Raw genomic sequence first — 27,363 nt, 5'->3', positions numbered from 1 at the left:
GTGATGCAGGACTTTTCCTGTTAGACACATTATCAATTCTATTTCTCCAGATGACCCCAAGGGACTAGCTTTGCGACATTCAAGCATCGATTGCGACAAACTCCGATATCTCTGACAACGAAAGAAATAGAACCACTCTATAAGTTACAAGCTTTCTATCAGTCCTTTCAGAAGGGTCTGGACCGCTTCCTGGGTTGACTTTTCCTCAATGGCGCCCAAGCCCGGCTCCTCTGTCAACACGCGCTCGACTACTAGACTGCTATCATTATGCATCAATTAAGGCGTAATCTAGCCGTTGGATGTAAGGAGGTAAGTGTTTTAATGCCGGGCGACCGGTGATTCAATGTGAGTTGGGCTCGTCTTGGAGCTTTCAGGAAAACTAATGAAATAGAATCAGGCGTTGTTCAATGAGAAAGTAGATATGAAAGCTGGATTGGTAAAATATGGTGTCCCGACCGAGTTTACGCTGTCAAGGCAGAACTGGCCGAGCGCATGGGTAAAGTTCCTGCTCCTTGCGAGTAAGGGTCACGGATTGAGGCCAAATATATCAACAGTATTACGGGATTATGACATGCTACTCAACAACGTGCGAGGAGTCATTGCAGCCAAAAGTGCGGACATTCCAATTCTTCGTGACGCTGCGCATTTCGCCCCTCCTGAAGCTTTTTACATGGTTGATATGGTATCAAGTATATACGGCAATGACTAGTGCATATGGAGAACGGTACCCATGTATGGGCTTGCGGTCCTGACTACGGGTGCCCCGCAGCCCACACCTCAGTAAGCTCGGTCGTCCCCGCTGAGTTCCGAGGCCCGGACGTCCGAGCGTGGGCAGGGAACGCGCTCCAGTTGGTACAGACTAGGGTCAAGACGCAAGAAGCACAGCAAGTGGTTCTGCCTCTCGAGGGAAAGTGGGCTGTGCCCACGACTCGTCTCCCGTCTGAGGCCGCAAGCGTCTACCTCATTTCCCGGACACAGCCGGGGTCAGTTCGTACAGGCACCAAGCCAAACAGCAATAAATCCTTCCTAGAGTCTTGGTCACGGCCATGTGCAGCAAGTCTGGTATGGTGCACAATCCTGCACGCATCACATGAACGGTTTCCCCAGTAGCCAGTTGCACACGTCCCCTGATTTCGAGTTATCTTCGAACACCTTCATTCGCGGCCCGGACTTGCCACTCAGCACCGGCACCGCCGGCAGCAGCAGCAGCCGCGGGCGCGTGTGCTCCTGCTTCACCCCCACGTCCTGAGTCCCACCACCACTGCCCAGCCCCCCATGCGCTGCCATGAGCGCCGCCGCTAACGACTCCACATCCCACACCGCCGCACCCCCTCCTCCTCCTCCTGCTGCTGCTGCTCCTGCTGCTGCTGCTGCTGCTGCGCCATCACCACCAGCGGTCGCCGACGTCAAGGAGGCCGCCGCCGCCGCAGCCGCCGCGGGTGCGTTGGCGAGCAGGCTCGCATCCGCCACCGCCACGCCCAGGTTGTTGTGCTGCACGTGCGCAACCAGGTCGTCGTACTCGGGAGCCAGCAGTCCCGAGGGGTAGAACCTGCGGCGCACCACAGAGCCAACAGCACCGAACCGGCAACACACAAGGTCACCAAACACACGGCGCACGCTTCTGCCCTGCCTGTGGCCACCATCGCCAGCTTGTCTCTCTTCGTGCGTCATGCATTCGGCCAATGTCGGAAGCCTCGCCACTCTTCGCCGATTCCGCTTTGCTGCCAGCCCGTTTAGCTCGGTTTCCCGCCACACAATCATGTTTTGGGAAAATGGCGCGTGCACACACCACAGTCATGCAGGGCACAGTTCGGTGCAGCCCAGCCCCGACTGCCCCTCTTACCAGGGCCCGACACACACGGCCGCCGCAGCCCAGCGCCCACCAGCTATGGTACGGCACACTCACAAAAGTATTATCGCTCGCAACTAACGTCTCAGCCTGTGCTCCGCTAATTTAACTTGGTTTGGTGTAGTTTGGGCTGGTATTTACAACCCACCCACCAGTTCGGATGCATGCAGCCCTTGGCAAGGTAGCCGCCCAGCATGCACCGCAGCGAGCCAAAGCCCTCCCCGGGCCGGCCGTACGGCATGATCCACGTCTGCAGCAGGTGCACATGCGCCGTCAGCGCATCAGCGCCGGCCGCACCACCACAGCAATTAGTGTTGATGCCGACTGGGCAAGGAGCCGACAGGCCTCACCAGCTGGCACAGATGACTGCCGCTGCTGCCGTGCCTTCTGCGCGTCCCGTCCCGTGCAGTTGCAGGTGGGGCCAGCTAGCTAGGGACAAGCCCCGCCCGCAGACCACGCGACCCACCTGCTTCACGTCGTCTGACTCCGTGATGTCCAGCGGCAGGCGGTTGTTGCGGCCGCCGCCCAGCCAGCTCACATTGCAGCGCGGCGCCGGGAACGCCGCCGCGCGCCCCATCTCCAGCGCAAGCCGCGCCAGCGCCTGTGCAAGCGAAACGCAAGCAGGCGCCACGTGCCTGGGTTTCATGCCGCTAATGCCAAGACGACACCTCTAATGTCCATGCCGTGGTGCCTCCAGAGCGCGAGCGCCCATTCTGAGCGCCGTACGCACACCCGCCCTTACACCCGCCCTTACGCACGCGCGCCCGCACGCGCGCCCGCACGCACCAGTGCAGCTTCGTTCCACTCGGCGTACGAGGCCCACTCGCGGCCCTCCACGCCGGGGGTGTATGCCAGGACGTCGGGCACGGGCGCGTGCTGCGTGCTGGCCAGGTATAGGCCGCCGTCGTGGCGCAAGCGGTGCATGAGGTGCCAGGGGAAATGGCCCATGGCCATCTGGGGGGTGGGGGTTGCGGAGGGCGGAGGGGGAAGGGTGTGTGGAGGGGGTGGTGAGCAGGGGGTTGATGAGGCAGTGGGGTTTACGGGAATGAGCGGAGGGCCAAGTCCAGAGTGGAGTGGACTGCAAGCACTGTAGTATTACTGCTAGCGGCGACAGCATACCAGGTGTGTAAGCCCGACGGCCAACGCAACGGCTTCTACTTCGATAGAGCTTAGCCATACAATGCCATCGCCCACCCAGCACGCACCTTGCCCAGCTGCTTGAGGTGGCCGCCGCCCGGCGGGTGGAACACGTGAACCAGGGCGTACGGCGAGGCGGGCGGCGGCGCCCCGGCCGGCAGCGGCGCCCCCGCCCGCGCCGCCGCCGCGGCGTGTGTGGCCAGCAGCGGGCCGCTCCAGTAGCCGCTGTTGCCTGCGGCGCCGCCCGCCGGCGCGCGCTGCATCCAGTAGGCGCCCAGCCAGTCGGGCAGGAAGGCGAAGCGCTCCGTGAGGGCGGCGGCGGCGGCGGCCTGTGCGGGGTCCTCCGGGTCGGGCCACATGGGCTGGCCATCCGACTGGGAAAGCCAGTGCGAGAGGAGGATGGCAAAGGAAAAGGGTTGCGATTGCAAGGTGTGTCATCGTAGGAGCGCTGAAGAAACATGCACTGCTTTTAATTTCCGCTAGGATGCATGCATGCATGCATGCATGTGTGTGTGTGTGTGCGTGTGTGTGTGGCCGTGTGTGTGTGGCCGTATGTGTGTCACCCAGGCACACAACACCCACCCACGCCCCCGCACGCAACGCCAACACCACCAACAACACGCGGCATCGCGCAGGAAGCCGTATCGTGCAGCTGCCATGCCGGTGGGCAACGAGCGCAGCGCACACACACACACACACACACACACACACACACACACACACACACACACACACACACACACACATGCACACACACACACACACAACTCGGCGCAACCGGTGAGTGCGTGGCCAGGCAGCTGCTGTGAGCGCCATCCCACACCGCACCTTGATCAGCTCAATCCAGCCGCTGGCGTTGCCGGCCCGCGGGCCGGGGTAGATGTGGCCGCCCAGACCCTCGGGCCACGTGCCCTGGGCAGGCGGGAGCGTTCACGCACGGCGTGTGGGGGGTGGCGTGTGTGGGTGGCGTGTGGGGGTGGCGTGTGCGTCGCTGTGCTCGCGACACGTGTGTGCAACACACCAGGGTATGGGCAGGCGGGGGCTTGCAGAAGTGGGACCGGTCCTACCGCCCGGCCCACACACCCCTTACACACCCCCAGGGGCACCCCTGTACCCCTGCCTTCTCGATTGCTCACCTGCGAGTTCGGTACCCGCAGCGTGGCTGTCCACAGCTCTGACGTGGCTGTGGGCGGGAAGCCGGGCGCCGAGCGAACCAAATCCGCAGGCCAAGGCTCGCGACTCATCTGCGTTGGCGTTGATGTGAGCGAGGGCGCACGAATACATTGCCGCCCGGATTATTGGGCCCCTTCTAAGCCTGTTGTACCACTACGGTATTGGGCCCCTCTCGAGCCTCGGTCCAAATTACAACACGTGAAAATGGCGAAGGCCCCACACGAACGCCCCGGCTCTTGTACAAGCAAGGCCGCACGCACCGTCATGAAGTGCTGGATGCCGAACCCTCCACCCGTCTGGTTGGGATGGAAGAAGCGCACGTGGGCCGAGTTCCACTCCTCCTTCTGCGACTGGTTGTTCCACTGCGCGGCACAGCCGGCATCAGCAGGGCGAAACAGCGTGTCAGAAAACATGCAAGCCACCAAGGAGAGCTGCGGGCGCGCTAGCTGATGCGTTGATGCCCGAAGGCCGGCTCCCCTGAGATCTGCCTCTGGACTCTGGCGCCCCACGCAGGCACGGCGGGGAGCCCCCGAGACCACGCGGCCACACGCGGTCACACGCAACGTGCTCACATACTGCCAGCAGCCGAAGGCGATGGGCCTGCCCGCCACGGCGGATATCAGGGAGTCACTGCGGGGCAGTGCAGTGCAGGCGGGTCGGGTCGGGCGGCGCGTCACATGCACGGCCACATACAGCCACACACACACACACACACACACACACACACACACACACACACACACACACACACACACACAACACGCACACACACACGGCCCCCCCCACACACACGGCCACACGGCCACACAGTCACACACACAGCCACACAGCCGCGTATGCGCATCCAGGTGATGGGCAGCGGCGGGGGATGACTGGGACCCACCTGACCACCATCTGGTGGAGCAGCAGCAGCAGCAGCGGCGCCGCGAGGACGAGGAGGAGGAAGAGGAGGGTAAGCGACACCGGTAGTTGAATGCGGAAAAAGAGTGCAGGTTACAAACGGTTAAATCATGAAGCGGGGGTCTGCACAAGTGCGGCAGCAAGCGGTCGTGGTGCAGGCCGTTGCGACGTACGCCCACCCACATGACGGCTGCAGACCCGCTGCTTGTGATGTCGGCTTGCGTGTTGCTGTGCTGCACTGCTGCCCCCCTCCCGGCCCCCTCCCTCAGGCGCGCCCACCTGGTCCCAGCAGTGCGGCAGGCGGTCACGCGCCTTCAGGGCGGCGGCGCCCTCCGCCCACCTGAACCAGCACCACACCCGCACACCACACCAACAGCAACCACATGCCACATGATTAAAAGCAGCAGCGCACGCAAGGCCTGCGCACGCGCGGACGGCTCTGTTGCGCAACCGACTCGCTCCGGCCACGCTCTGTCCCGCATGCTAACCGGTACTCCATTCCAACGCACGCTTGAGACACGCAGGCCGCCGGACACGCCCCTCTCGCCTCACCTCTCACCTCACGCGCCACTCCCACCTTGCCACACTCACCGCTCTATGCGGTCGGGCACCTCCGCCATCAGCTGAACCGCCGGGCCGTCCGGCCTCGCGTTCTGGATGTATCTGTCAGCGGGGCCAAACCGGTGGGTCAAACGTTCCCCAGGCAACCACAGGGCACTCCCCAGGCATCCTCGAGACGTTCGCGGCGTGGCGCAACGCAGCGGCGGCGGTGTGTTGGTGCTGCCTCCGTCCACAAAGAACAGCTTTCCACCAATACCCGTCATGTGGAGGCCACAGCCGCCTTGCACAGCCACCTGCTCACCCCCCCCCCCGCTGGGCCCCCTGCCCAGCCCCCACCCTGGGTATTCCATCCCCCGCCCGCTCCCATCTCTTTGCCCAGCCCCCTTCCCCCCAGCCCCCAGGCCCCAGGCCCCACATGATGGCGCAGTTGAGCAGTCCGTTGTACGGGTCCCTCAGCGCCATCAGCTGCCGGTCCCGCAGCGGCGGCGACTTGAGGTGGGTGTAGATGTCCTGCACACAGCAGAGCAGCAGTGGTTCGCACATGAAGAACTTATTGTTACAATGTGACCAGCCGAGCTGGATTCCAAGCAACCTGGCAGAAACCGATCCAAGGGGATCATCACCAGATAGGGACTGCCTACAAGTCACCTCATCCATTCACCCGAACTACATGTCGACAAAGGCGTGCACATGCCTGGTGGTGCATGCAGAGCGCGGCTGCAGGCAGGTAGAGCTAGGGCTAGGGCTAGGGCTAGGGCTAGGGCTGGGGCCCGGGGGTCGCGAGCTGCACACGGCACGCGGACACAGAGTGCTCTGCCAGCCGGCGTGAATGCCAGCTGGCGTGGATGGCACGTCCGCGTGCGCGCTACCGTGCGTCCCGAGTTGGCCAGCGTTAACGCACAAGCCCCTACCTCCAGGAAAAGCACATCACTGCGGCAGGAGGCAAACGAAGAAGGGGTCAGCCAATGCCTGCGCTCAGCCACTGCTTTCACTGCAAATGGCGCACGTGCACACACACATACACACACACACACGCGCGCGCGCGCGCGCACACACACGCACAGGGGTTCACACCCACCTGTCCACCATCAGTAGGTTGAACCCGAGCCGCGCCACACGAGCCACCAGCGACAGCCTGGTGTACGGCGGACGGCGGGAGGAGGTTCGCGTGTCGCCCACGGGTCAAGGGGGACCGGTCACACGAATGTGAATGGCCATGGGCAACTCGTGTGGACCCAAAACCCTAAAACCCTAAAACCCTAACGTCGTGCGTTGTGGGGACCCGCGTGGGGACCTCCGGCCCGCAGCAGGCCGCTCACGCCTCATCATGTTTGCCCCTGCCAGCCCCTGCCTCGTTGATCCCGCAGTCCACTCAACACAGTGCCCCGCCAGACCCCTGCTGCCCCTGTTGCCCCCATGCACCCGATGAACCTCTATCTGCCCTCCAACACATGGCAATGCAACCACGTGGGGTCCCTGTTAAGCGCCCACCTGTCCAGGTAGTACTTCATGTGTGGGACCTGAGAGGCCCACTGGCGAGAGGACCAGACGCAGCCCACCTCGGACCACGCGTGCACGGCTCTGGTGCACGCCTCCTCATTCGCAAGCAGCTGGGGGCCGTGCGGTCGGGCAGCGGAGGGGTGTGGGGATGGGGGTGTAGATAACAGCCCAAACTAAACTTAACCAAGGGGAATGGCAAGCGGGTTGCGCACGCACGTTCCGGCCAGTGTCACTGATGATTGCTAGTGCGGCATCCAGGTCGCACTACGGATTGGCAGGCGATACGCCGGACAGGCACGCGGACACAGACACAGACATGGACCCCGACCCTGACACGGGCATCATCAGCAACGGCAGCTTGCGGCCCTGGCAACGCAGCCCGGGGGCTTCTCCGCCCATGACACTGCACCATGTCACTGTCCATGACGCGGCAGAGACCTGTCGACTCACGATGCTATGGGCGTAGCCCACCGAGCGAGCGTTGTGGACCGTGGTGAGGGCTGTGACCAGCCGGGTCTCTGCTATGAGGATTGCTTCCTTCCGATACGAGCGAGCCTCCAAGCATGAACGCAATGATGACACATTCGCGACATCTCCAATGAAGGGCCTCACTTGCCCCAGGGAGCAATAGCCGGATTTCGCGCATGGCAGCAAACTTAAGTTCAAAAGCGGCTCTGTAAATGCAGCTGCGTTTAATACTGTGAACACAAACAGCAATAATTCAACTTTAAGCCGAAGGAGCGCGTTCACGGTGACAGGTTTCGTTTTCCCCGCAAGTTGCGTTAATAGCGCTGCTATTCGATGCATGTCGATGCGCGACGCATGAGTTCTTCACTGTTTGTAAGTCTACAAGTCAGCTATTCATCATAGAAACCGCTGGACCCTCCCCTGGCTTCCACGGTGCCACAGGGTGCCACCCCCCGGGTTTCCACTGATGCATGCCATGATGCACACAATCTGCATGGGAAAAATGGCTGAGCCACGTATCTTGTCTGAGGCCGCAAGCGTCAACCTCATCACCCGGACAGGTCGGTTCGTACAGGCACGGCCCGCCATAATGTGTCCAGCCACGTCCCCTGTCAAGCAACAGCACAGCCAGCAATCAACCAAACAGCAGGAAATCCTCTAGCCACAACACTCCTCACTGCTGCGTACGGCCTACCGTATACTGTGCTGTGCTATGCTCGCCAGCAAAGACCCTAAGCAGGCACCGGCCGGCCTCAACCTGCGCGCCGGCGCCGCTTCTTGGGCGGCGCCGCGCTCTACTGCTCCACGTGGCCTTGCTCGCCCCCTCCGCTACGCACATGCACGCCGCAACTACTGGGCCCTGATGCCCGAAGACCTTGGGTGGAAAACAAAACACGTCTGTAGTAGCGCCATCCTTGACCCTGGTTGGACATTCACGCCGCTTGCTGTGGCCATTGTTGCAGCCTTGTGTAAGCTTACTGCCATAAGAAGCTTTCGCTGTACCCCTGCGGTTCTGTCCTCTCGCTTTCAAGTGCAGCAGCCGACTCCAGACCACTTCCATGCACGCATTCCCAGCGAGTCATGTGGAGAGGCGCGAAAGCCACGCACATTAACACGCGCTCAAGCCTTGGCAGTTGACACAACTGTCGCCGTATTCATCTTCGGCGCCCAGGCGCCTGTCCCTGCACGTGTGTAATAAAAGCCACCTACCAGGAACACCAAACCCCCAAACTGCACAGAACGCCCAAGCATCTTGTACACAGTTCTGGTGCTGCTAGCAACATCTACCAAGTGGATACCGAATGATGTCCGAATGCCCGCTTGCTACAATCCACTTGCGCCGACAGCGAGCCCAGCCAAACAAAATCACCACACGCACACATGTCATTGGGCAGCGGCTTATCTGTCTGACACGTGTCTGAGGGACAGCGCCCCCGCCCATAGGGTAGCAGCACGCCAGCACAAGCGACCACCTGACAGCTGAGCAGCCGACCAGACAAGCACCGAATGACCGCCAAGCACCCGGCGGGCCGCAAAGCAGGGGCGCCCATAAGGCAGGCAGCACACAGGAAGCCGCTGGGTTGCCAGCAGTGCATTACTCCGCTTCATCACGGTGTTGTGAGGGCCCTGGTGCCCAAGCGGACCCGCGGCCTGGTGAGGGTTGGCGTTGGGGTGTGAGCACCGTACTGTCAACAGCAGCCGGCCTACGGATAGCAGATGAGGACACATGTGGGGCTCAACAGGTGGGAGTTCTGGGGCGGGCGCAGATGTACACATCACAACACGCCACTCATGATTAAGGTTTACGACAGGCAACTACTCCACATGTCGTCCCCATGTCGTCCCCAAGTCACATTCCTGTGCCCATGCGCCGACAGCATGTCACTTTGACCCACACACACGAACGCAGGCCCCGGCGACTCACCACCGTGCTGGCCATCGTGCTGTGTAAGCACCTGGACGTTTGCACACGCACGATGGGCGCAACAGCGTGATACAGCTTTATTATTAGTGCTGGCTGGCTGGTTGGTGCAGCAGCACAAACGGAGCACATCGCGACAGCGGGGCGCATGCATGAGGCTGCCCAAAGGCAGAGGGGACATCACCACAGCAGATTACCGTACCAGACAGCTTTCCAATCGCCTGTGCCTCACCATGCCTACATGTAGAAGGATGGGGTCGCGGGCAGGGACAGGCGTGAGGGACAGGGTGGATGGGGATCTGAATCTGCTCCTCGGGCGGCTAAGTGAAGTCCGCCGTCCCTAGCAGACCAGCTCCTGAGACACCGGCTCGTGCTCCCCTGGAGCCATGAACGGCGGCAGCAACGAGTGCAGTTGCTACTGCGGTGCGGCGGCACCGCCAATCATGGCGGGGGCCAGGGCCTGTCGCACGTGGCGCATGGTCCGCTGCTCCTCCTCCGGGATCTGGCCCAGCTGCAAGTCGAGGGCTGCACGGAGGTGGTCTGCTGCCTGCAGGTGCCGCGCCTGAAGGAAGTAGGCCTGCACCGAAAAGCACATGTGCATACCACAGCATCAGGCACACATCCATACATGGCGGTTGCGCGCCATGTACCGTATGTATGCCATCAGGATACGGGCCTTGTTCCCCCCCCTCCATCTGTCTACCAACCTGCGTGGGCTTCAGGTCCTTCCAGAGATAAATGCACGTGCCGCGAATCGTGTAGATGTTGTGCGTCTGGCCGTTGGTAAGATCCAAAAGCACGGGGCAGGAGTTGTAGGCGTACGCTCCCAGCAGCTGCACAATTGCTTGGTCTTTGTCGGTGGCCTACAGGTTGGCGTGTATTCAAACACACGGCAACAGGTTTCACACCGCGCCTGCCTATTGATGAGCTCATTAGCATCGCCCCCTTATTTAAACCGTAAGATGCTAGTTCTTCCCAGTCACAATTCATCACGGGGACACGGCCAAAACCCCGGATTCTGCCGCGCTTACCGTTATCTCCCAACGCTTGTGCTCATAGATGATTCTGCTTTGGTACACGATGGACTCCGGATCCAAGCCGTACGGGGCGACACAGCCGTCAAAGCCGCCGGAGAAGGACTGCTCGCCACATTTGAACGGGATGAGCTCGCCCTTATTGTGTGTGTCGTTCATCTTGAAGCCGCCAGGCTTGTCGAAACTAACCCCAAACTTCTCTAACTGCGTCTGGTGGTACTGCAGGAGCGCTGGTGTCATGGCATTCTCGCCGCCGCCCTGCTCCCACACGAAGCTGTCGCACTCGGGCGTGCCAGCCGGTACCTGAACGTCCTGCGGCGCCAATGCCTCGCCGCGGACCTCCACCAGCTGGGCGCCGTGCACGAGCACGTCCACGTCCCGGCTGCTAGCTTCGCAAAAGGACTTGCGCTTGCGTGCCAGCCGCTGCCGCGCCGCAAGCTCTTGCCACGTCTCGCGAACTGCCGCACGTATGACTTCGCGCATCGGCTCTGTCCACACACACAACAAAGAACGGCCATTGGTGCATGAAGGTAGCGGGCATCACCAGCCTTACTTCTATTGAATGCACCACATACAGCCCACGCGCGCTGATACAGCAATTCGTACTTGTCACCGGTGAACACAAGACCAAAAATAGCATGTACACCCACGATGCACACCTCACCAGCGCTTGCCAGCTCGTTCCTCCCCGCGGCGCCACCGAGCCCGGGGCCACCCGCTGCAGCTGCATGAAGTGAGTGGTGGTGGGGAGGCGGCACACAGCGGGCACGCACGGGTTGGGAGCTGTCAGTTGCCCTCTGTTGCTCCGACGAGCACAGCAAAGCCCATGCTGCCCCCGAGCGAGTGCGGAGTCCCATGCACGGGTGCACAACACCAGACCCACCTCCCTGCTGGTTGGCCTGATGCGCCGTGCGTGAAGCGCCGCTTGTATCGCCACCTGCATGGTTTGTGGTGCACGTCAGTAGGGACCGCTTCGTGACTTGGGTTATCCATACATGATACAGCCGTGTTACCATCACCGCGTGGCGCCTGCGGCGCTGGATGGTAAATGCACATGCCCCTTGTCCAACCCGACTGTGCCCCATGAACCCTGCGTTGAACTCACCGGCGCCTGCTGTGCTCGCCGGGGCCGCTGGGCCTGCACAGACGGAAAGCAGGTCATATCAGACAGCTGCAGGTAATTGATGCTTGGGGATGCAGCAGGCGCTAACGCTCGACCGAAAGATGCCTCAGTGCAGCCGGTGGCTGGTGGAGGTACTCGCCCTGTGCGAACAAAATGCACTCACTATGCTTCCGTAGAACGGCATTCAGAAGCTCCAGCTGCCGCGTGGCGTTCGACACGGTGCCAAAGATGTAGTCGCGCGTTCCCCGTGGCTCTGCGCACAGTGCGCTCACAACGCCAATCTGCCAATCCGCATCTTTGTTGAATCGCTTTGCAATGAGCTCGATCGTGTTCCTCTCCCTGCGCCCGAGGCCTGACTGCTGCTGCCCCGTTAATGATGCCCACAACGCGTTCAATAAACTCATGTCAACAGAAGCAAGAAGGAAAAGTAAGAGAGCAAGCAAGAGAGGCAGCTTGACAGTACTTGTTCGTGGCTTCACGAAAGCTCTCGGGCGTGGCCGGCGATAATTTAGAAGCCAAACTCCGAGTTAAAACAAGACAGAGTAAGTTACTAAAACTCCTAACCTGCCTGTTATACGGTATTGTGTCCAGATGCTTGAGTCCTTCATCGCTGGGGGCCGCGAGGCTGGGCCTGGCTGGGTGGTGCAGGGTGGGGACATCGTCAGCAGGGTGCTGGGTGCAATGCGGGGCAGGGGGCCGCGGTTACGATACCAAAGAACGAATGAATGAATGAGGGTTAGCACAGGCGGACCCTCCTCGGGCTCATGGGTCCCAAACATGGCCCCTGAATCCCTGACAGAAAAATGAGCTAGCCGTCATGCAACTTAAGACGTGTTCTTCTTGAGTTCCGGTTCAAAGCCAAGCAAAGGTAAGACTAGTTGGTAATGCACATAATTTCCGCAGTGCTGTTCGGCAGGCAGAGGGGTTGGAATCGCAAGTAAGAGAGAACGAACCGAAGGAACGAAGGAACCAATGTCCCGGCATACCCACAGTTCAAGGCCGCCAGCGCCACCACTTCCCACACGCACTGTTGTACCGGTGCGGGGCCCGGGCTCTCCAGCAGCCACACGTGGTGCCGCTGGATGCGGCAGCCAGCATCCGTGCGGCGGGCTGCATTGGGCCGCGTCGTGCAGCAGATCCACCACTTGCACTGCGCTATAGGGCAGCTCCAGCAGAAGTGGTGCAGGCGAGGGGCAGGGGCATTTCCGGCTGGTGCCCCAGGCAGCATTGGAAGGCATTGGACATGGGTAGGCGCCGCATACGCAGGCTTCAGATGAGCTGCCATGAGTGTGCGTGTTGCCCAGCATACCAGTAATGCCGTCAACAGCAAGCCGCCAAGCAAAGCAACTCTTTGTGTTGCAGTAGTTGCAACTCCCGGCGCACGTGCCAAACCGACGTCGTGTAGCTGCTAAATAGCACCAGGCGCTGGCGTCCAGGCGCCGGCGCAAGGAGGCCGCCCAGAACTTCAGTTATGTGGCCGTTGTGCACGGGCGTGCGCGCCTTGTTGACACCTGCCAGCTGCATAGCGGTGCCGTCGCGCATGGTGAGAGCGTTGAGGGGCACAGGCCGCTGATAGCCGGCGATGCGCCAGCCCATGCGGCTAACAACCTCATCCTCTGAGGGCATGCCGGGTTAGTTGCACGGAGACAGGTGCCCAGCTACTGTGACGCACACATACACACACACACACACAGCGTACTGTCCCTGTCTATATCTCCCTTCACATAATATGTGGATATGTGCGAGTTTGTGCTTGTGGGTGTGTACATCTGTACTGCGATCTCTCTCACTGTTTGTGTACGTGGGGGTGCGCCAGAGGGCGGGGCGGATAAGGCGTGTGCGGAGGCATGCAGGCTCCGTGTGCGGGGCCTTGAGGGCGTGTGACTGCGGCGGTGGGGAATGGGCCGCTGGCATGCCTTGGAGCCTGGGCGCTGTACCTGCCCGGCTTGCACAGGCAAGCCATGGTAGCTGGCATGCTATAACGGCTGTCGGGACTCCAGAACTGAACACGGCCGGGCCACACGGTGGCCGGGCGTCCAGCCACCCCACACGCCGAACAGCCCACGGACGGGCCTGGCGCCCGCACGGCGGCCACACAAATGCCCAGGCCTGCTTGTTCCATACTTGTGTCCACTTAGGCATGCTAGGAGCTCGCTGGCTGGGTACGGGGCGCCTAGCTGGCGCGTGGGTGGGCATGCCCACATGTTCGCCGGGTCCGCATTTCGTTAGGATTCGGGCTACCCCGACTTCAAGGTAGCTCGTTTGCGGTCATTCGGGCGCACCTATATGCTGATAGGCAAATGAAGGAACCGACGCCAGGAAAGTGACGACTTTCGGCCAGACCCTCAGCGGCTTGCGACCGGGCCGGCCGCGCGAGAAAGCCGAAAACAACTCTCGAAGCGCGACCGAATGCAGCTCGCGCGGTGCTTCGTATGCCTCAGTCGTATATGTGTTTATTTGATTTCTCGCCGCGTTCACCAGCACCACCACAAATGTGTGCCAGGTCGGGCCGTGCCTCGGTACCCTGGCCGTGCCCTGCGCGCACTCCCTGCGCCCGCCACGCCCCTCTGCTGCATCACATTCCTGCCCCCAGCCCTCCACGCGCCTCTAGATACATGCATAGCAGTCGTCGGCATCACACCTGGGCAAAGCAGCTCGCGCACGGACCCCCTCTAGGCGGCGCCCAGCCCAGGGGTGCGTGCAAGGCTACACACTGTGCCCAAAGCTGGCAGGGGCTGCTGTGGCTCCTTTCGAAGGCCGCCATGGTGTGGATGCCCGACACAGTGCCTGTGCAATGCGATGCAGGCGGCTGTGGGTAACTAAGAGCCGCCGACGTGCACCGGTGCGCTCGGCTCACCGCCCACCACAGCCCTTAGCGCCCACACAGCGCATCCCCAGGCGCGGCCCGGGCGTGGGAGGTGGCTGCAGGGGTGCTGCCCCGCTTCATTTCATAGCCAGAGATGGGCAGGCCACGTGGGGGTGCGCCAGAGGGCGGGGCGGATAAGGCTTTAGCGGAGGCATGCAGGCTCCGTGTGCGGGGCCTTGAGGGCGTGCGACTGCGGCGGTGGGGGATGGGCCGCTGGCATGCCTTGGAGCCTGGGCGCTGTACCTGCCCGGCTTGCACAGGCAAGCCATGGTAGCTGGCATGCTTTAACGGCTGTTGGGACTCCAGGACTGGACACGGATGAGCTACACGGTGGCTGGGCGTCCGGCCACCCCACACGCCGAACAGCCCACGGACGGGCCTGGCGCCCGCACGGCGGCCACACAAATGCCCAGGCCTGCTTGTTCCATACTTGTGTCCACTTAGGCATGCTAGGAGCTCGCTGGCTGGGTACGGGGCGCCTAGCTGGCGCGTGGGTGGGCATGCCCACATGTTCGCCGGGTCCGCATTTCGTTAGGATTCGGGCTACCCCGACTTCAAGGTAGCTCGTTTGCGGTCATTCGGGCGCACCTATATGCTGATAGGCAAATGAAGGAACCGACGCCAGGAAAGTGACGACTTTCGGCCAGACCCTCAGCGGCTTGCGACCGGGCCGGCCGCGCGAGAAAGCCGAAAACAACTCTCGAAGCGCGACCGAATGCAGCTCGCGCGGTGCTTCGTATGCCTCAGTCGTATATGTGTTTATTTGATTTCTCGCCGCGTTCACCAGCACCACCACAAATGTGTGCCAGGTCGGGCCGTGCCTCGGTACCCTGGCCGTGCCCTGCGCGCACTCCCTGCGCCCGCCACGCCCCTCTGCTGCATCACATTCCTGCCCCCAGCCCTCCACGCGCCTCTAGATACATGCATAGCAGTCGTCGGCATCACACCTGGGCAAAGCAGCTCGCGCACGGACCCCCTCTAGGCGGCGCCCAGCCCAGGGGTGCGTGCAAGGCTACACACTGTGCCCAAAGCTGGCAGGGGCTGCTGTGGCTCCTTTCGAAGGCCGCCATGGTGTGGATGCCCGACACAGTGCCTGTGCAATGCGGTGCAGGCGGCTGTGGGTAACTAAGAGCCGCCGACGTGCACCGGTGCGCTCGGCTCACCGCCCACCACAGCCCTTAGCGCCCACACAGCGCATCCCCAGGCGCGGCCCGGGCGTGGGAGGTGGCTGGAGGGGTGCTGCCCCGCTTCATTTCATAGCCAGAGATGGGCAGGCCACGTGGGGGTGCGCCAGAGGGCGGGGCGGATAAGGCGTGTGCGGAGGCATGCAGGCTCCGTGTGCGGGGCCTTGAGGGCGTGCGACTGCGGCGGTGGGGGATGGGCCGCTGGCATGCCTTGGAGCCTGGGCGCTGTACCTGCCCGGCTTGCACAGGCAAGCCATGGTAGCTGGCATGCTATAACGGCTGTTGGGACTCCAGGACTGGACATGGATGAGCTACACGGTGGCTGGGCGTCCGGCCACCCCACACGCCGAACAGCCCACGGACGGGCTTGGCGCCCGCACGGCGGCCACACAAATGCCCAGGCCTGCTTGTTCCATACTTGTGTCCACTTAGGCATGCTAGGAGCTCGCTGGCTGGGTACGGGGCGCCTAGCTGGCGCGTGGGTGGGCATGCCCACATGTTCGCCGGGTCCGCATTTCGTTAGGATTCGGGCTACCCCGACTTCAAGGTAGCTCGTTTGCGGTCATTCGGGCGCACCTATATGCTGATAGGCAAATGAAGGAACCGACGCCAGGAAAGTGACGACTTTCGGCCAGACCCTCAGCGGCTTGCGACCGGGCCGGCCGCGCGAGAAAGCCGAAAACAACTCTCGAAGCGCGACCGAATGCAGCTCGCGCGGTGCTTCGTATGCCTCAGTCGTATATGTGTTTATTTGATTTCTCGCCGCGTTCACCAGCACCACCACAAATGTGTGCCAGGTCGGGCCGTGCCTCGGTACCCTGGCCGTGCCCTGCGCGCACTCCCTGCGCCCGCCACGCCCCTCTGCTGCATCACATTCCTGCCCCCAGCCCTCCACGCGCCTCTAGATACATGCATAGCAGTCGTCGGCATCACACCTGGGCAAAGCAGCTCGCGCACGGACCCCCTCTAGGCGGCGCCCAGCCCAGGGGTGCGTGCAAGGCTACACACTGTGCCCAAAGCTGGCAGGGGCTGCTGTGGCTCCTTTCGAAGGCCGCCATGGTGTGGATGCCCGACACAGTGCCTGTGCAATGCGGTGCAGGCGGCTGTGGGTAACTAAGAGCCGCCGACGTGCACCGGTGCGCTCGGCTCACCGCCCACCACAGCCCTTAGCGCCCACACAGCGCATCCCCAGGCGCGGCCCGGGCGTGGGAGGTGGCTGGAGGGGTGCTGCCCCGCTTCATTTCATAGCCAGAGATGGGCAGGCCACGTGGGGGTGCGCCAGAGGGCGGGGCGGATAAGGCGTGTGCGGAGGCATGCAGGCTTGCGTTGAGCACACATGGTGAGCCCCCGTGGTACTGGCGGACGTCGCGCCGTGCGGAGATGCGCCCTGTGCATGGGACCGGCAGACCGCGCGGCATGCAGCGCCGCGATCGCCGGCGGGAGTAACTAACACGTCAGTGACGTGGCAGCCTGCTGGCAGGCGTAGCGACCTCACCCGCAAGGCCTCAATGGTCGGGGCCTCGGGGCCGCACAAGGGTCAACAAAACCCGTGGTGTCGGTTCTGGACCCTGGCCATACCCCTGGTGTCGCTGTGCGCAGCGCCGCGCCCGCCAGCAGAGTCCCGCCGTGAGCTACCGCGCACCGGGCAGGCGCGACGGAAACACGGGAGACCAAGTGGACGGCTGGCATTGCAGGCGCGCCAGCGGCACGTGCGGCGAACCGCCGCTGCTGCTACCGCGCCTAACGGCCCAACTACCGCGCCCACGCCTCCCCCATGGCCACGCCGTGCACGACTGACCGCCTGTTCGCTCTTTCACTTTCCACAAGAGTGAGACCGAATAACCAGGACCCTTGCATGGTTGCAGATGTGTGCATTTACCCGCTCCGCTTTCCCCGAGTGTAGGGCGCCTCACCCCGCCTTGCCCATGCCTGCCCAGCATGCACGGACTAGCAGTGGACACAGCTCGACCGCCCCGGGCGCCGCCTGGCGCCATACCGCGGAATCTTACACAGCACCGTGCACTGCGCCTGCCTCCCAGCCTCCAGAGCCTTAGCCGCTGCGCCGTTGTCAACACGTTGTTTCGCAAGTACTGGCCGTAAAATTGGCAGTGAGACCTAAGCGAGCGCCCTTGCAGCGATATGCGCAAAGGGATTGGATGACATAGGTTAACAATTACAATGTGGCTGCCTGTTGCTCTGAGCACACGGAGCGGGCAGCATCTCACTGAGCATCTCAATTTCATTTGCCCGGCAAGACTTGGGCGTTTGCGCAAAGCTTGCATACGTTGGGTGACATTAATTGTGTCACAGTAGCATGCAACGGGTCTCAGAGGGCCTTGTGTAAGCTGATAACTGATTTGGATTCGAACTCCCATTCGGGCGCGAGTTGTCCACGCCCCATCACTGACGGCAGGCAATGCATCATTAACCTGTCATTGACTTCCTGAACAGAATTACTTGACTTTCATCTCAGAGCGCTCTTACTCTGGCTTACAGTTCTGCACTTGCACCTGTCGACTGCCCGATCCTTCGTCGCTTTGCTCATAGGACGCATTAGCTTTCAGTAACAATATTCAGCTCAGAAGGTTACATTCTGGCGACACCGACAGGTGGTCGCAGCCAGCCTATTGACTGGAGCCGGCCGCGTGCTTCCTGACCAGCGAAGCATCTATCTTGGCGGTTTACGACAATCATTCAGTAGCCGGAATACGTCTGGCACATTATCAGGAGGACCCTTTCGCGTCGTGTGGCATCGCTGTGGACTCGCTAGGCGGAGGCTCTTTCCTACGCCAACATAGCAGCAGCTAGCTGAAAGGGCACTGGAGTAGGGTCCATTCAAGTCGCCAACTGGTGGCCATTTTACGTCGGCATCACTCCACCTCCTCCGAGTCCAGTCAGTCGCCCGCATGCTTAAGTATTACCGCTGAAATGCAGCGACATTCAGCTCTCCTATCACCAGGTGTCTGAGCTCACGCCCCGACCGGCGTCTTTGGGCCGACCAGCGTGTCTTCGTGTGGCCGACCCGAGACCCGAAATCACCAGCTCAACTCTCACGCGCACAACACCAGCTCTATTGGGGCACACGTGACACAAAGCACGGCACAGAATGTTCTACTCGACTCAGATTCTGGCCCGGAAGGGGCCGTTGGGCCTGGTGTGGATGGCGGCACACATGGACCGCGGACTGAAACGCAGCCAGGTGAGCGGCGCGATGGGGGCGGGGCTGAGAAAGCTATTCTAACCGAGAAGCTGAGTCAGCCGGGGGCTGATAGGCAGCGAATATGATGATGGGCGCCATGCACAGCGCTTTTCCTGACGTCCTGATACGGTACGTCACAGTTGGAGCAAGCGTCATGGCCGGTGGCACCGCGTTGCACATGACACGAACCCCCGCAAACCCCCATGGCTCCGGAGCCCCTAACCCCTTTCACACTCAATGCCCACCCTACCCCCCTCCTCTCCCTGCCCTCCACCCGCGCCTGCATGCATGCAGGTGTCGGAGGCCTCCATCCCCGGCACGGTGGACGCGCTTCTGGAGCCCGAGGTGGCGGCGCCCATGGCGCTGCGGCTGAGTGGGCAGCTGCTGCTGGGCGTGTGCCGGCTGTACTCCAAGAAGGTCGCGTACCTGCTGCAGGTGAGGAAGCAGGAGGGAGGAGGAGGGGGGAAGGATGGATGGGGAGGAGGAGGAGGAGCGAGGGGAGGAGGGGGATTATGGGCGGGGGGAGCTTCACATAACCTGCCGTGCCCGCCTGACGCCTGACACCCTGCATGGCGCCTGGCACGGACGCACAGGACACGCAAGATGCGCTGGTGAAGATCCGACTGGCGTTCAGGTGGGGGTGGGTGGGTGGGTGCGGGTGTGGGTGTGGGTGTGGGTGTGAGTGGGTGCGCACGGAAGGGGAACGCCTGGGGGCTGCTGCTCAGAGGGATTGGGGCTGGCACTCCCGACGCCACAACAACCCAAACGACTGCATGCTGCAATGACGCGCCTACACCTACAAACACACACAGTCACACACACAGTCACACACACAGTCACACACACACACACACACAAACATGAACACACACAGGCCGGACCAGCTCGCGGCGCTGACCAAGGCCGCGGCGGCCGCCGCCGCCAAGGCGGGTCGTGGGGGCGGCGGCGGCGGCGGCGATGCCTATCTGACTGCGCCGCTGGACGACATCACACTGCCTGATGGCATTGAGGAGCTGACACTGCTGGCGGGTGAGGCGGCGGGGTGCGGGGGGGATTGGAGGTCTGGGTTCGTGTGTTCGTGCCGACTGAGCGTGTCGCCACGTCGGACTGCCCCAACCGTCCCCCACCTACCTTGCTGTTGGGTGTCCCGCAAGCCAACAACGCATACCAACACACCCACATAGGCGACGGCGGCTGCTTTGATCTGGGTGGGGCGCTGCAGCCAGCCCTGGACCTGGAGGCGGTCATGGCGGACCTGCAGGTGTGTGTGTGTATGTGTGTGTGTGTGTGTGTGTGTGCGTGCGTGCGTGTTGGGGGGGGGATATGGGTTGGGGAGGGGGAAATGGGGAGGGGCGCAAGGGAGGGCGGCAGCGAGGGAGGGCGTGTGGCTTGGGTTGGAGAAGCGTGGCATTTCCAGGCGTTGTTGTAAGCTCGTGTGCTCCTCACCGCCGCCAACACGTGCCGCCAACACCTGCTCACGTGTCACACAGGCGGCCGCCACGGACACGGACGGCGGCGGCGGTGCGGCCGGGCGGCGGCGGCGGCGCCAGAGCCACGCGGCCAGCATGTCCGCCAGCCTGAGCCAGGGCGGCCTCAGCCAGGTGCGTGTGTGGGGGGATGTGTGAGGATGTGTGGGTGTGGGGGTATGTGAGGATGTGTGGCTTGGGCCCCCATGCTTGCCGCAGCCCCTCAACGCAGCACATAGCTTACACGCTCCCACCACCACCACCACCACCACCAAAACCACCACCAAAACCACCACCAAAACCTCCTCCTCCCACACACCACCCCCACCACCTCACCCCCCCCCAGGGCGCCGGCTACAGCCTGCACGGCCACGGCTACAGCCTGCTGTTCGCGCCGTCCGGGGACCTGGGGGCGGCGGCGCGCCTGAGCAGTGGCGGCGGCAGTGGCGGGCTGGACGGCGGCGGCGGCGGCGGCGGCGTGGAGATGGAGGTCTTTGAGGTGCGGGGAGGGGTGGGTTGGGGTGGCTGGGGGCTTCGTTGTGCGCCCTTTGCCGGCCAGCAGTGCTCCGCAGCATAGGTCTGTTGCTGTGTTCTGCGCTGATCGGCGGTTACCGTGTGTTTGAATGCTGTGCCCACACGAAAACGTGCCCCAGACGCGCACGCACGCATGCACGGAAAAAGCAACAGCCTTCGTCCTGTGCATTGTCGTTGATAAGTTGTTTGTCAAACTGCTCGCCTACAGGACGCGGGAGACCCGTTCGCCTTTGATCTGGAGGAGATTGAGATCGAGCGACTGCGGGCCGCGCCGCCGGCCCAGGCGGCGGCAGTAGCAGGCGCCGTGCCTGGCGGCGGTCCGGCGGCAGTAGCAGGCGGCATGACGGACCTAGCGGCGCTGCTGGGCCGCGACAGCCTCGGCGGCGGCCCCGGCATTAGCGCCGCGGCGGCGGCGGCGACGGGGGAGGGGGGCGGCGGTGTCGGCAGCCCCAGCAGCGGCGGCGGCGGCGCCAGCGGCGCCGCGCTGATGAGTAGGGAGCGCGAGAGCATTGGCGGCGCCGCCAGTGCCAAGGCGGCGGCGGCGGCGGAGCGGCGGCGGAGCACGGCGGCGGCGGCGCGTGGCGGCGGCGGCGGCGGTTTGGATCTGCTGCCGGATCTCGACGGCGCGGCGGGCGGCGTCGGCGCCGACCTGGATCTGGATTTGGATCTTGACCTGGCCGACGACAGCGGTGAGGCGGGCGGCGGCGGCGCGGCGGCGGCTGGCGAGCAGGTTGGGGACGTCGGCTCAGCGAGTGCTGCCCGCGGTGCCCGCGGTGGCGGCGTGGGTGCCGGTGTCGCGGGTGCAGGTCTGGATGTGGGTGTGGATGTGGTGGATGCTGCTACCGGCGGTAGTCAGGCCCGGGCGGCCCCGCGCTCTGGCGTTGCCCTCTCCACTTCAACTGCCGCCGAGCCGGAGGAGGTAGAGCGGGAGGAGGGCGCAGAGGCGGATGCAGGTGTTGTGGTCGGCGCTGCTACTGCCGGTGCTACTGCCGGGATGGCGGGGGCGGCGGCAGTAGCGGTGCTGCGGCCGACTGGCGAGGAGCTGGCCGCGGCGGCGGCGGCGCTGGCGGCGGCGCAGGCGGCGGCGGACCCCTACGCCGTTCCGCAAGACGAGCAGGACGGCGAGGAGGAGGAGGAGGAGGGGGAGCGGGCAGACGAGGAGCTGCAGCAGCAAGAGCAGCAGCAGCAGCCGCAGCAGGAGGACATGGAGGTTGAGGCGCCGGACGTGGCCGCCGCGGCCTCTCCCGCTGGTGCTGCTGCTACTGCCACTGCCACCACCGCCATCACCGGTGCTGGCGCTGCAGCGGATGTGCAGATGCAGGAGGCTGAGGCGGCGGGGGGCGGCACAGGGGCGGCGGCGGCGGCGATGGAGCAGCCGGTACCATCAAGCCAGGCGGAGCCGGAGGCAGTGCAGCAGGCGCCTCGCCGGATGCCAACCCGCAGGTCGGCCGCCGCTGCTACTGCCGCCGCTGCTACTGCTGCCGCTACTGCCGCCGGCGCCTCACCGGGAACTGACGCTGCTACTGCCGGCAGCCCGGGCGCGGCTGCTGCAGCCCCTACGACGGGCACCGCAGCAGCATCACCGGCACAGCGGCCTTCGGGTGCCGCTGGTGCTACTGCCGCTGGTGCTACTGCCGCTGGTGCTGCTGCTGGTGCTGCTGGTGCTGTGACGGTGTCGCCTGCTGCCAAGTCGCCTCTGGACGCTGGGGCGGCAGCACCGCGGCGGGCTGCTGCTGCGGGGGCGGCGGCAGCCCGGAAGCCCCTGCGTCGTCCGGTCACCGTTGATAATGGTGCGTGGGCTTGACAAGCGTGAGGGGAGGAGGAGAGTGAGAGGGAGGGGTTGGGGTTTGTGGTACTAAAGTGCACACGACATGTCGCCACCCTGCCCCTGCCCTGTCAGTCGCTGTGCTTCTTCGGTCGGGGCTAATCTCAATCCTGGAACGATCCCTCCTTGACGCCCTGTTGCCCTCGCAGCGCCCGGCATCCCCCCATCACACCTGCGCGAGTGGCTGCAGGTGGGTTCGTGGCTGTGGGGTGTTGATGCGTGCGGCCCTTGCTTACCTGTAACGTGCGTAGTAACATCTAGTTCGGAGATATTCTGACTTGCAAGCGTGCGCACGCAACTCCCTCCGCACTCATTCCCTAGCCCTTCTTCATCCCGAACCACAGGACCGCTCCCTCCTCCTCGACGCCACTCGAGCGCCCCTCACCCTGGCCGCAGCCAGCCGTCGCGCCGCCAAACGCCCGCGCCCCTCCCTTGGCAGCGGCGCCGCCGCCGCCGGCCCTGCAAGCCCCGCGCCTTCCCCACTTGCTACAGCCTCGCCGCGGTCAAGGCGCGCGGCTGTAGCAGTTGATGCCAACGCTGCGCTAGGCGGCGAGGCGGCAGGCGCTGGCGAGACGGATGCGGCGGCGGCGGCGGGCGCGATGTTCGCGGCTGGGTCGGCGGCCCTTGGTGGCTGGCCGCTAGCGGGTGAGTGGCCACTTTACCAGTATGGTGCCGGTCTGGTTGGTGTTGGTGTTGGTGCCGAATGTACATGCCCGCATCGGCCTTGTTGATAGTTGGGTTTGTGAGGTCTGCAAGTTTCTACAGCGCGAGCTTCGGGCGAGCCATGAAACGCGTTCAGGAGGACTGCAATGCTTGTGGACCTATGCCGTAACACTATGCCGTAATGTGCGCTTGTGCTGCGCTGCAGGTGCGCCGCTGGGTGGCCCCGTCGCTGGCAACACCGGTGGCGGCCGCACCGCCCGCCGCGCGCTGCTCAGCAGCCGACTGCTGCTGCTGGGGCGGCCGCCGGGCGGCGGGGCCGGTGCTGGCGGCTGTGCTGGCGGCAGTGGTGTCAGTGATATCGCCGCATTCGGCGACGTGGGGGCAGCAGTGGGCGACGTGGGGGCAGCAGTGGGCGGCGGCGGCTCGGCTCTGGCGCCACACCTTCAGGCGCTGTTCCGGGTGGCGGCAGGTGGGCGGCTGCTCGGTGTGTCGGGTGTTGGCGACGCAACATGCTGTTGTGCGCTGTGGCGCGTGTGGGCGTCGCACGCCTGGATGATCGACATCCGCACAGTCTTCGTGGTGTCTCGGTGTGATAAGCGCGTGTGTGGTGAGAAGCCATACCACATTTGCAACACGCGCAAGCATCAGAGTACATGACGCGTGTGCTTTCTGCGCCCGACCGCCCACACACACACACACACACACACACACACACACACACACACACACACACACACACACACACACACACACACACACACACACAGGCCACATGGCGCCGCACTACGCGCTTCAGATGGGCGCGGCGGCCGCCGCAGCCCTGGGTGGAGGCGCAGGGGCGGCCTTCCGCCACCACCACCAGCAGCACCAGCACCACCATCGCCACCACCCACCCGCGCCCTCGCCCGCCGCCGGCATCCATCGCCGCCCGCCGCCCGGCACACCCAACGCCGACGCCGAGGCCGCCGATGGCGCGGGCGACGGTGGCGGCTGGGCTATGGCTATGGGTGGTGCGGCTGCCGCCGCCGCCGCGGGCGGTTTGGACACGGGCCTGCTTCGCGGCAGCCTCAGGGCGGCGGCGGGGCTGGCGGGTGCGGGCACGCCCGCGGCGGCGGCTGGTGCTACAGTTGAGCTGCATCAGCTACAGATGCAGCAGGTGCAGCTGCGGGAGCAGATGCAGGAGCAGATGCAGGAGCAGGAGCAGATGCAGGAGGCCGGCGTGGCGGCAGCTGGCGGCGGCAGCTGCGGCAATGCCAATCAGCTGTGCCAGCAGGGCGCTGACGACCACATGGACGTCGACGGCGGTGGCGGCGGTGGCGGCGGCAGCCCGGCCGCAAGCGCCGGTGCTGGTGCGGCGGCAGCCGCCGAGGCTGACGCCGGAGCCTCGGCGGCGGCGGCGGCGGCAGCCCTGACGCGCTCTCAGTCTCAGTCCCAGTCCTTCCTCCTCGAGCACTCTGACAAGGAGAACCAGCCGCCACAGCTGCAGCCAGGGGCGCAGCCAGGAGCGCAAATGCCGCTGGAGCAGCAGCAGCAGCTCGGCGGCGGCAAGGCGGCGGCGGCGGACCTGGCGGCGGCGGAGGCGGAGGCGGTGGTGGCGGCACAGGAGGGCGGCGTGCCGTCAGGCGGAAGCGAGGTGCTCAGCCCGCTGCGGCTGCTACAGCCGCTGCAGCCGCGAAACGCCGCCGGAGGCGGGCGCACACTGGCGGCGGCGCCGCCGCCGCCGCAGCACGCCGCGCCCCTCGCCGCCGGCGCCATCGCTGCTCCGGGCCAGCAGCAGGAGCAGCAGCAGCAACCCGGTGGCGGCACGGGCCACGCCGCCGCCGCCGCCAGCCAGGACGAGCTCGTGCTGGGCGGATTCGGATCTGGATCCGGTTCCGGCATGGGCCCAGATCTTGGTGAAGAGCCCGCGGACATGGATCTGGAGCCGGGCTTGCAGGCGCATGGCCACGCCCTTGGTGATGACGCGGTGGCGGCTGAGGCGGCGGCGGTTGACGGCGGTGGCGGCCGGATGTCCAGGGCCGCGTCCGCGCATGGGAGCCAGGAGCAGCAGCGGGAGCCGATGGCAGCGGCGGCGGCGCTGGCTGCTGGTGTGGGTGCTGGCCAACCGCACGTGACACCCTTCGCACAGCCCGGCATTCAGCAGTCCGCAGCAGCCGCTGCGGCGGCGGCGGCGGCGGCTGGTCTTGGCTCCGCTGCCAAGTCGCGGCATGACGGCAACGCGGCGGCGTCAGACGAGGCTGCTGTGGGTAGCGCGCGGCAGTCGTACTCCTTGGGTGGCGGCGGCGGCAGCGCGTCTGCCGGCATTGGCGGCGGCTTCGGCGGCGGCGGCGGCGCGACACCGTCAGCCGGCAATGGTGGCGGCTTTGATGGCGGCGGCGGCGACCAGGAGGGGCTTGCGGCGCTGCCGAGCACCAGCAGCAGCTATGGCGCCCTAAGCGGCGGCGGCAGTGGCGGTAGTGGCGGTAGCGGCGGTGGGCTGTTGGGGCGCACGATGGTCCAGTTCGATGCAGTGGCGCGGGCGGTGGTGGCCTTGTCACAGCAGCAGCAACAGGTGGGGTCGTACGCTGCCGTGCTTGCGTGTGTGTGTGTGTGTGTGTGTGTGTGTGTGTGTGTGTGTGTGTGTGTGTGTGTGTGTGTGTGTGTGTTGTTATGCGTCGCCGCGCTGCTGACAAGAACGTATAAAGACACCGGGATTTCATTGGCATCACGTTTGCCGCCTTGCAGCTGCCTTGCGGTCATGACATTAACGCCGTCTCCCGTTGCCCGAAACACCCACGCGTTTTGCCCACAGGACTCCCAAGCCAAGCTGCTGCTGCTGAGTCAGGCCCAGCAGCCGCAGCCCACACAGCCGCGGCTGGCGCCCCCCACACAGGAGGCGCTACTGCCGGCCACGCAGCTGCAGCCTGGCGCTGCTGCCGGCGCAGCTGCTGCGTCTGCTTCTGCGTCTGCTGCTACAGCCTCCGCCAGCCTCCAGGCTATGGTGACGGGGCGCAGCCGGCGGGAAGCGGCCAGGTGCGGCTTTGTGGCCTGGGCTTGTTGGCGGAGACTGCTGAGTGATTGGGCTGTCTGTCTGCACCCCAACAACTAGGCATGTTCAAACCCATGTTTGTTATCTGCCTCTAGAATCATAGCTGTGCAGTGCACACACAACCCAAAACAACCGTTAAGGAGACACGCGCCTGGCCCTGCTCCCAGGTGCTTCTATGACATGCTCGTCCTCAACAACCGCGGCCTGGTGCGGCTGCAGCAGCAGCAGCAGCCGGGCAGTGAGGCGACCGGCGGCAGTAGCAGCATCGCGGCGCAGCCGGTCGCGCCTGCTGAGGGCGGCGCGGCGGGCGTGGGGGCAGCGGAGCCGGGGACGGTGGCGGGTGCGGGTGCGGGGACGTGCCCTGACGTGTCGGTGACGCTCACGGCAGCGGGAGTGGCGGCGGCGCGGCAACGGGGCATTGAAGGTGTGGGAGAGCAGCAGCACTTGTTGCCGGTGATCGTTCTTGCCGCTGGCGTGCCAGGAAAATAAAGATCGTGTGCAACTTGAAGGACGTACTGAAATGCTGTCAGTTGGAACCGTGACCAAAGATGACGTGATACGGTGCGGGTCTCGTTGGAGCAGCAAGACAATTAGGGAATTTGAGTCAGAACTTGCGGGGTACAGTATCGTGTTGGACGCAAGTCCCCGCGTCCTTTGACCATGAACTTCATTACCGTACTCAAAGCAATGGCAACATCAATGACGGATGACCAAATGTGCGTGTAAGTGATTGCTAGCTGAACAAGCTTCCTCAGCACCCGCCAATTCGTCATTTGTAACGCTTGTGCTAAGCACGCGGCGCATCAGGCTCTGCCGCTCGGTCCTTCCGTTTCACAGTACGGCAGCCCACCTACACGGCGCGCGCACAAAATGACAAAATACTTAAGCACACTATTAGCCCGGCGGTCGTGGCGCCCGGCCACCCTTGCTCC

At 64.0% G+C, this 27,363-nt stretch overlaps 3 protein-coding genes across 5 annotated transcripts; 1 reads left to right on the top strand and 2 right to left on the bottom strand.

The window, feature by feature from the left end:
- Positions 1 to 654: 654 nt before the first annotated feature.
- On the bottom strand, positions 655 to 7,988 carry CHLRE_09g412550v5 (uncharacterized protein). Of its 2 annotated transcripts, XM_043066301.1 has the most exons (18): positions 7,733 to 7,988; positions 7,571 to 7,620; positions 7,112 to 7,230; positions 6,699 to 6,755; positions 6,532 to 6,550; positions 6,036 to 6,130; positions 5,651 to 5,722; positions 5,339 to 5,399; positions 5,043 to 5,053; positions 4,732 to 4,789; positions 4,420 to 4,521; positions 4,123 to 4,230; positions 3,815 to 3,898; positions 3,055 to 3,360; positions 2,636 to 2,803; positions 2,316 to 2,450; positions 2,002 to 2,099; positions 655 to 1,549 (listed from the first exon to the last, which is right to left on the bottom strand). In XM_043066301.1, exons 1-18 carry the CDS (start codon positions 7,764 to 7,766, stop codon positions 1,087 to 1,089), a joined length of 2,040 nt encoding a protein of 679 aa, XP_042921596.1. In that variant the 5' UTR covers positions 7,767 to 7,988; the 3' UTR covers positions 655 to 1,086. The 2 variants fall into 2 exon arrangements, with proteins under 2 accessions (XP_042921596.1, XP_042921597.1); XM_043066300.1 differs by having other exon boundaries at positions 7,571 to 7,988.
- Positions 7,989 to 8,246: 258 nt separating this feature from the next.
- On the bottom strand, positions 8,247 to 12,218 carry CHLRE_09g412500v5 (uncharacterized protein). 2 transcript variants are annotated; one of them, XM_043066299.1, is made up of 9 exons: positions 11,830 to 12,218; positions 11,649 to 11,681; positions 11,427 to 11,480; positions 11,208 to 11,267; positions 10,541 to 11,031; positions 10,217 to 10,372; positions 9,742 to 10,086; positions 9,513 to 9,543; positions 8,247 to 9,238 (listed from the first exon to the last, which is right to left on the bottom strand). In XM_043066299.1, exons 1-7 carry the CDS (start codon positions 12,068 to 12,070, stop codon positions 9,925 to 9,927), a joined length of 1,197 nt encoding a protein of 398 aa, XP_042921595.1. In that variant the 5' UTR covers positions 12,071 to 12,218; the 3' UTR covers positions 8,247 to 9,238; positions 9,513 to 9,543; positions 9,742 to 9,924. The 2 variants fall into 2 exon arrangements, with proteins under 2 accessions (XP_042921595.1, XP_001696709.2); XM_001696657.2 differs by having other exon boundaries at positions 8,297 to 9,291.
- Positions 12,219 to 18,178: 5,960 nt separating this feature from the next.
- CHLRE_09g412450v5 (uncharacterized protein) lies at positions 18,179 to 27,222 on the top strand. Its single transcript, XM_043066298.1, has 14 exons — positions 18,179 to 18,915; positions 19,210 to 19,350; positions 19,509 to 19,549; positions 19,790 to 19,944; positions 20,100 to 20,176; positions 20,406 to 20,516; positions 20,728 to 20,880; positions 21,124 to 22,705; positions 22,890 to 22,930; positions 23,085 to 23,385; positions 23,609 to 23,872; positions 24,171 to 25,954; positions 26,195 to 26,415; positions 26,599 to 27,222. Exons 1-14 carry the CDS (start codon positions 18,823 to 18,825, stop codon positions 26,918 to 26,920), a joined length of 5,286 nt encoding a protein of 1,761 aa, XP_042921594.1. The 5' UTR covers positions 18,179 to 18,822; the 3' UTR covers positions 26,921 to 27,222.
- Positions 27,223 to 27,363: the final 141 nt, after the last annotated feature.

This window comes from Chlamydomonas reinhardtii, chromosome 9 (genome assembly GCF_000002595.2).
Source record: "Chlamydomonas reinhardtii strain CC-503 cw92 mt+ chromosome 9, whole genome shotgun sequence".
NCBI classification, from domain to species: Eukaryota; Viridiplantae; Chlorophyta; class Chlorophyceae; order Chlamydomonadales; family Chlamydomonadaceae; genus Chlamydomonas; species Chlamydomonas reinhardtii.
The sequence above is the reverse complement of the archived record's forward strand: the minus strand, read 5'-3'. Positions and strand labels throughout refer to the sequence as shown.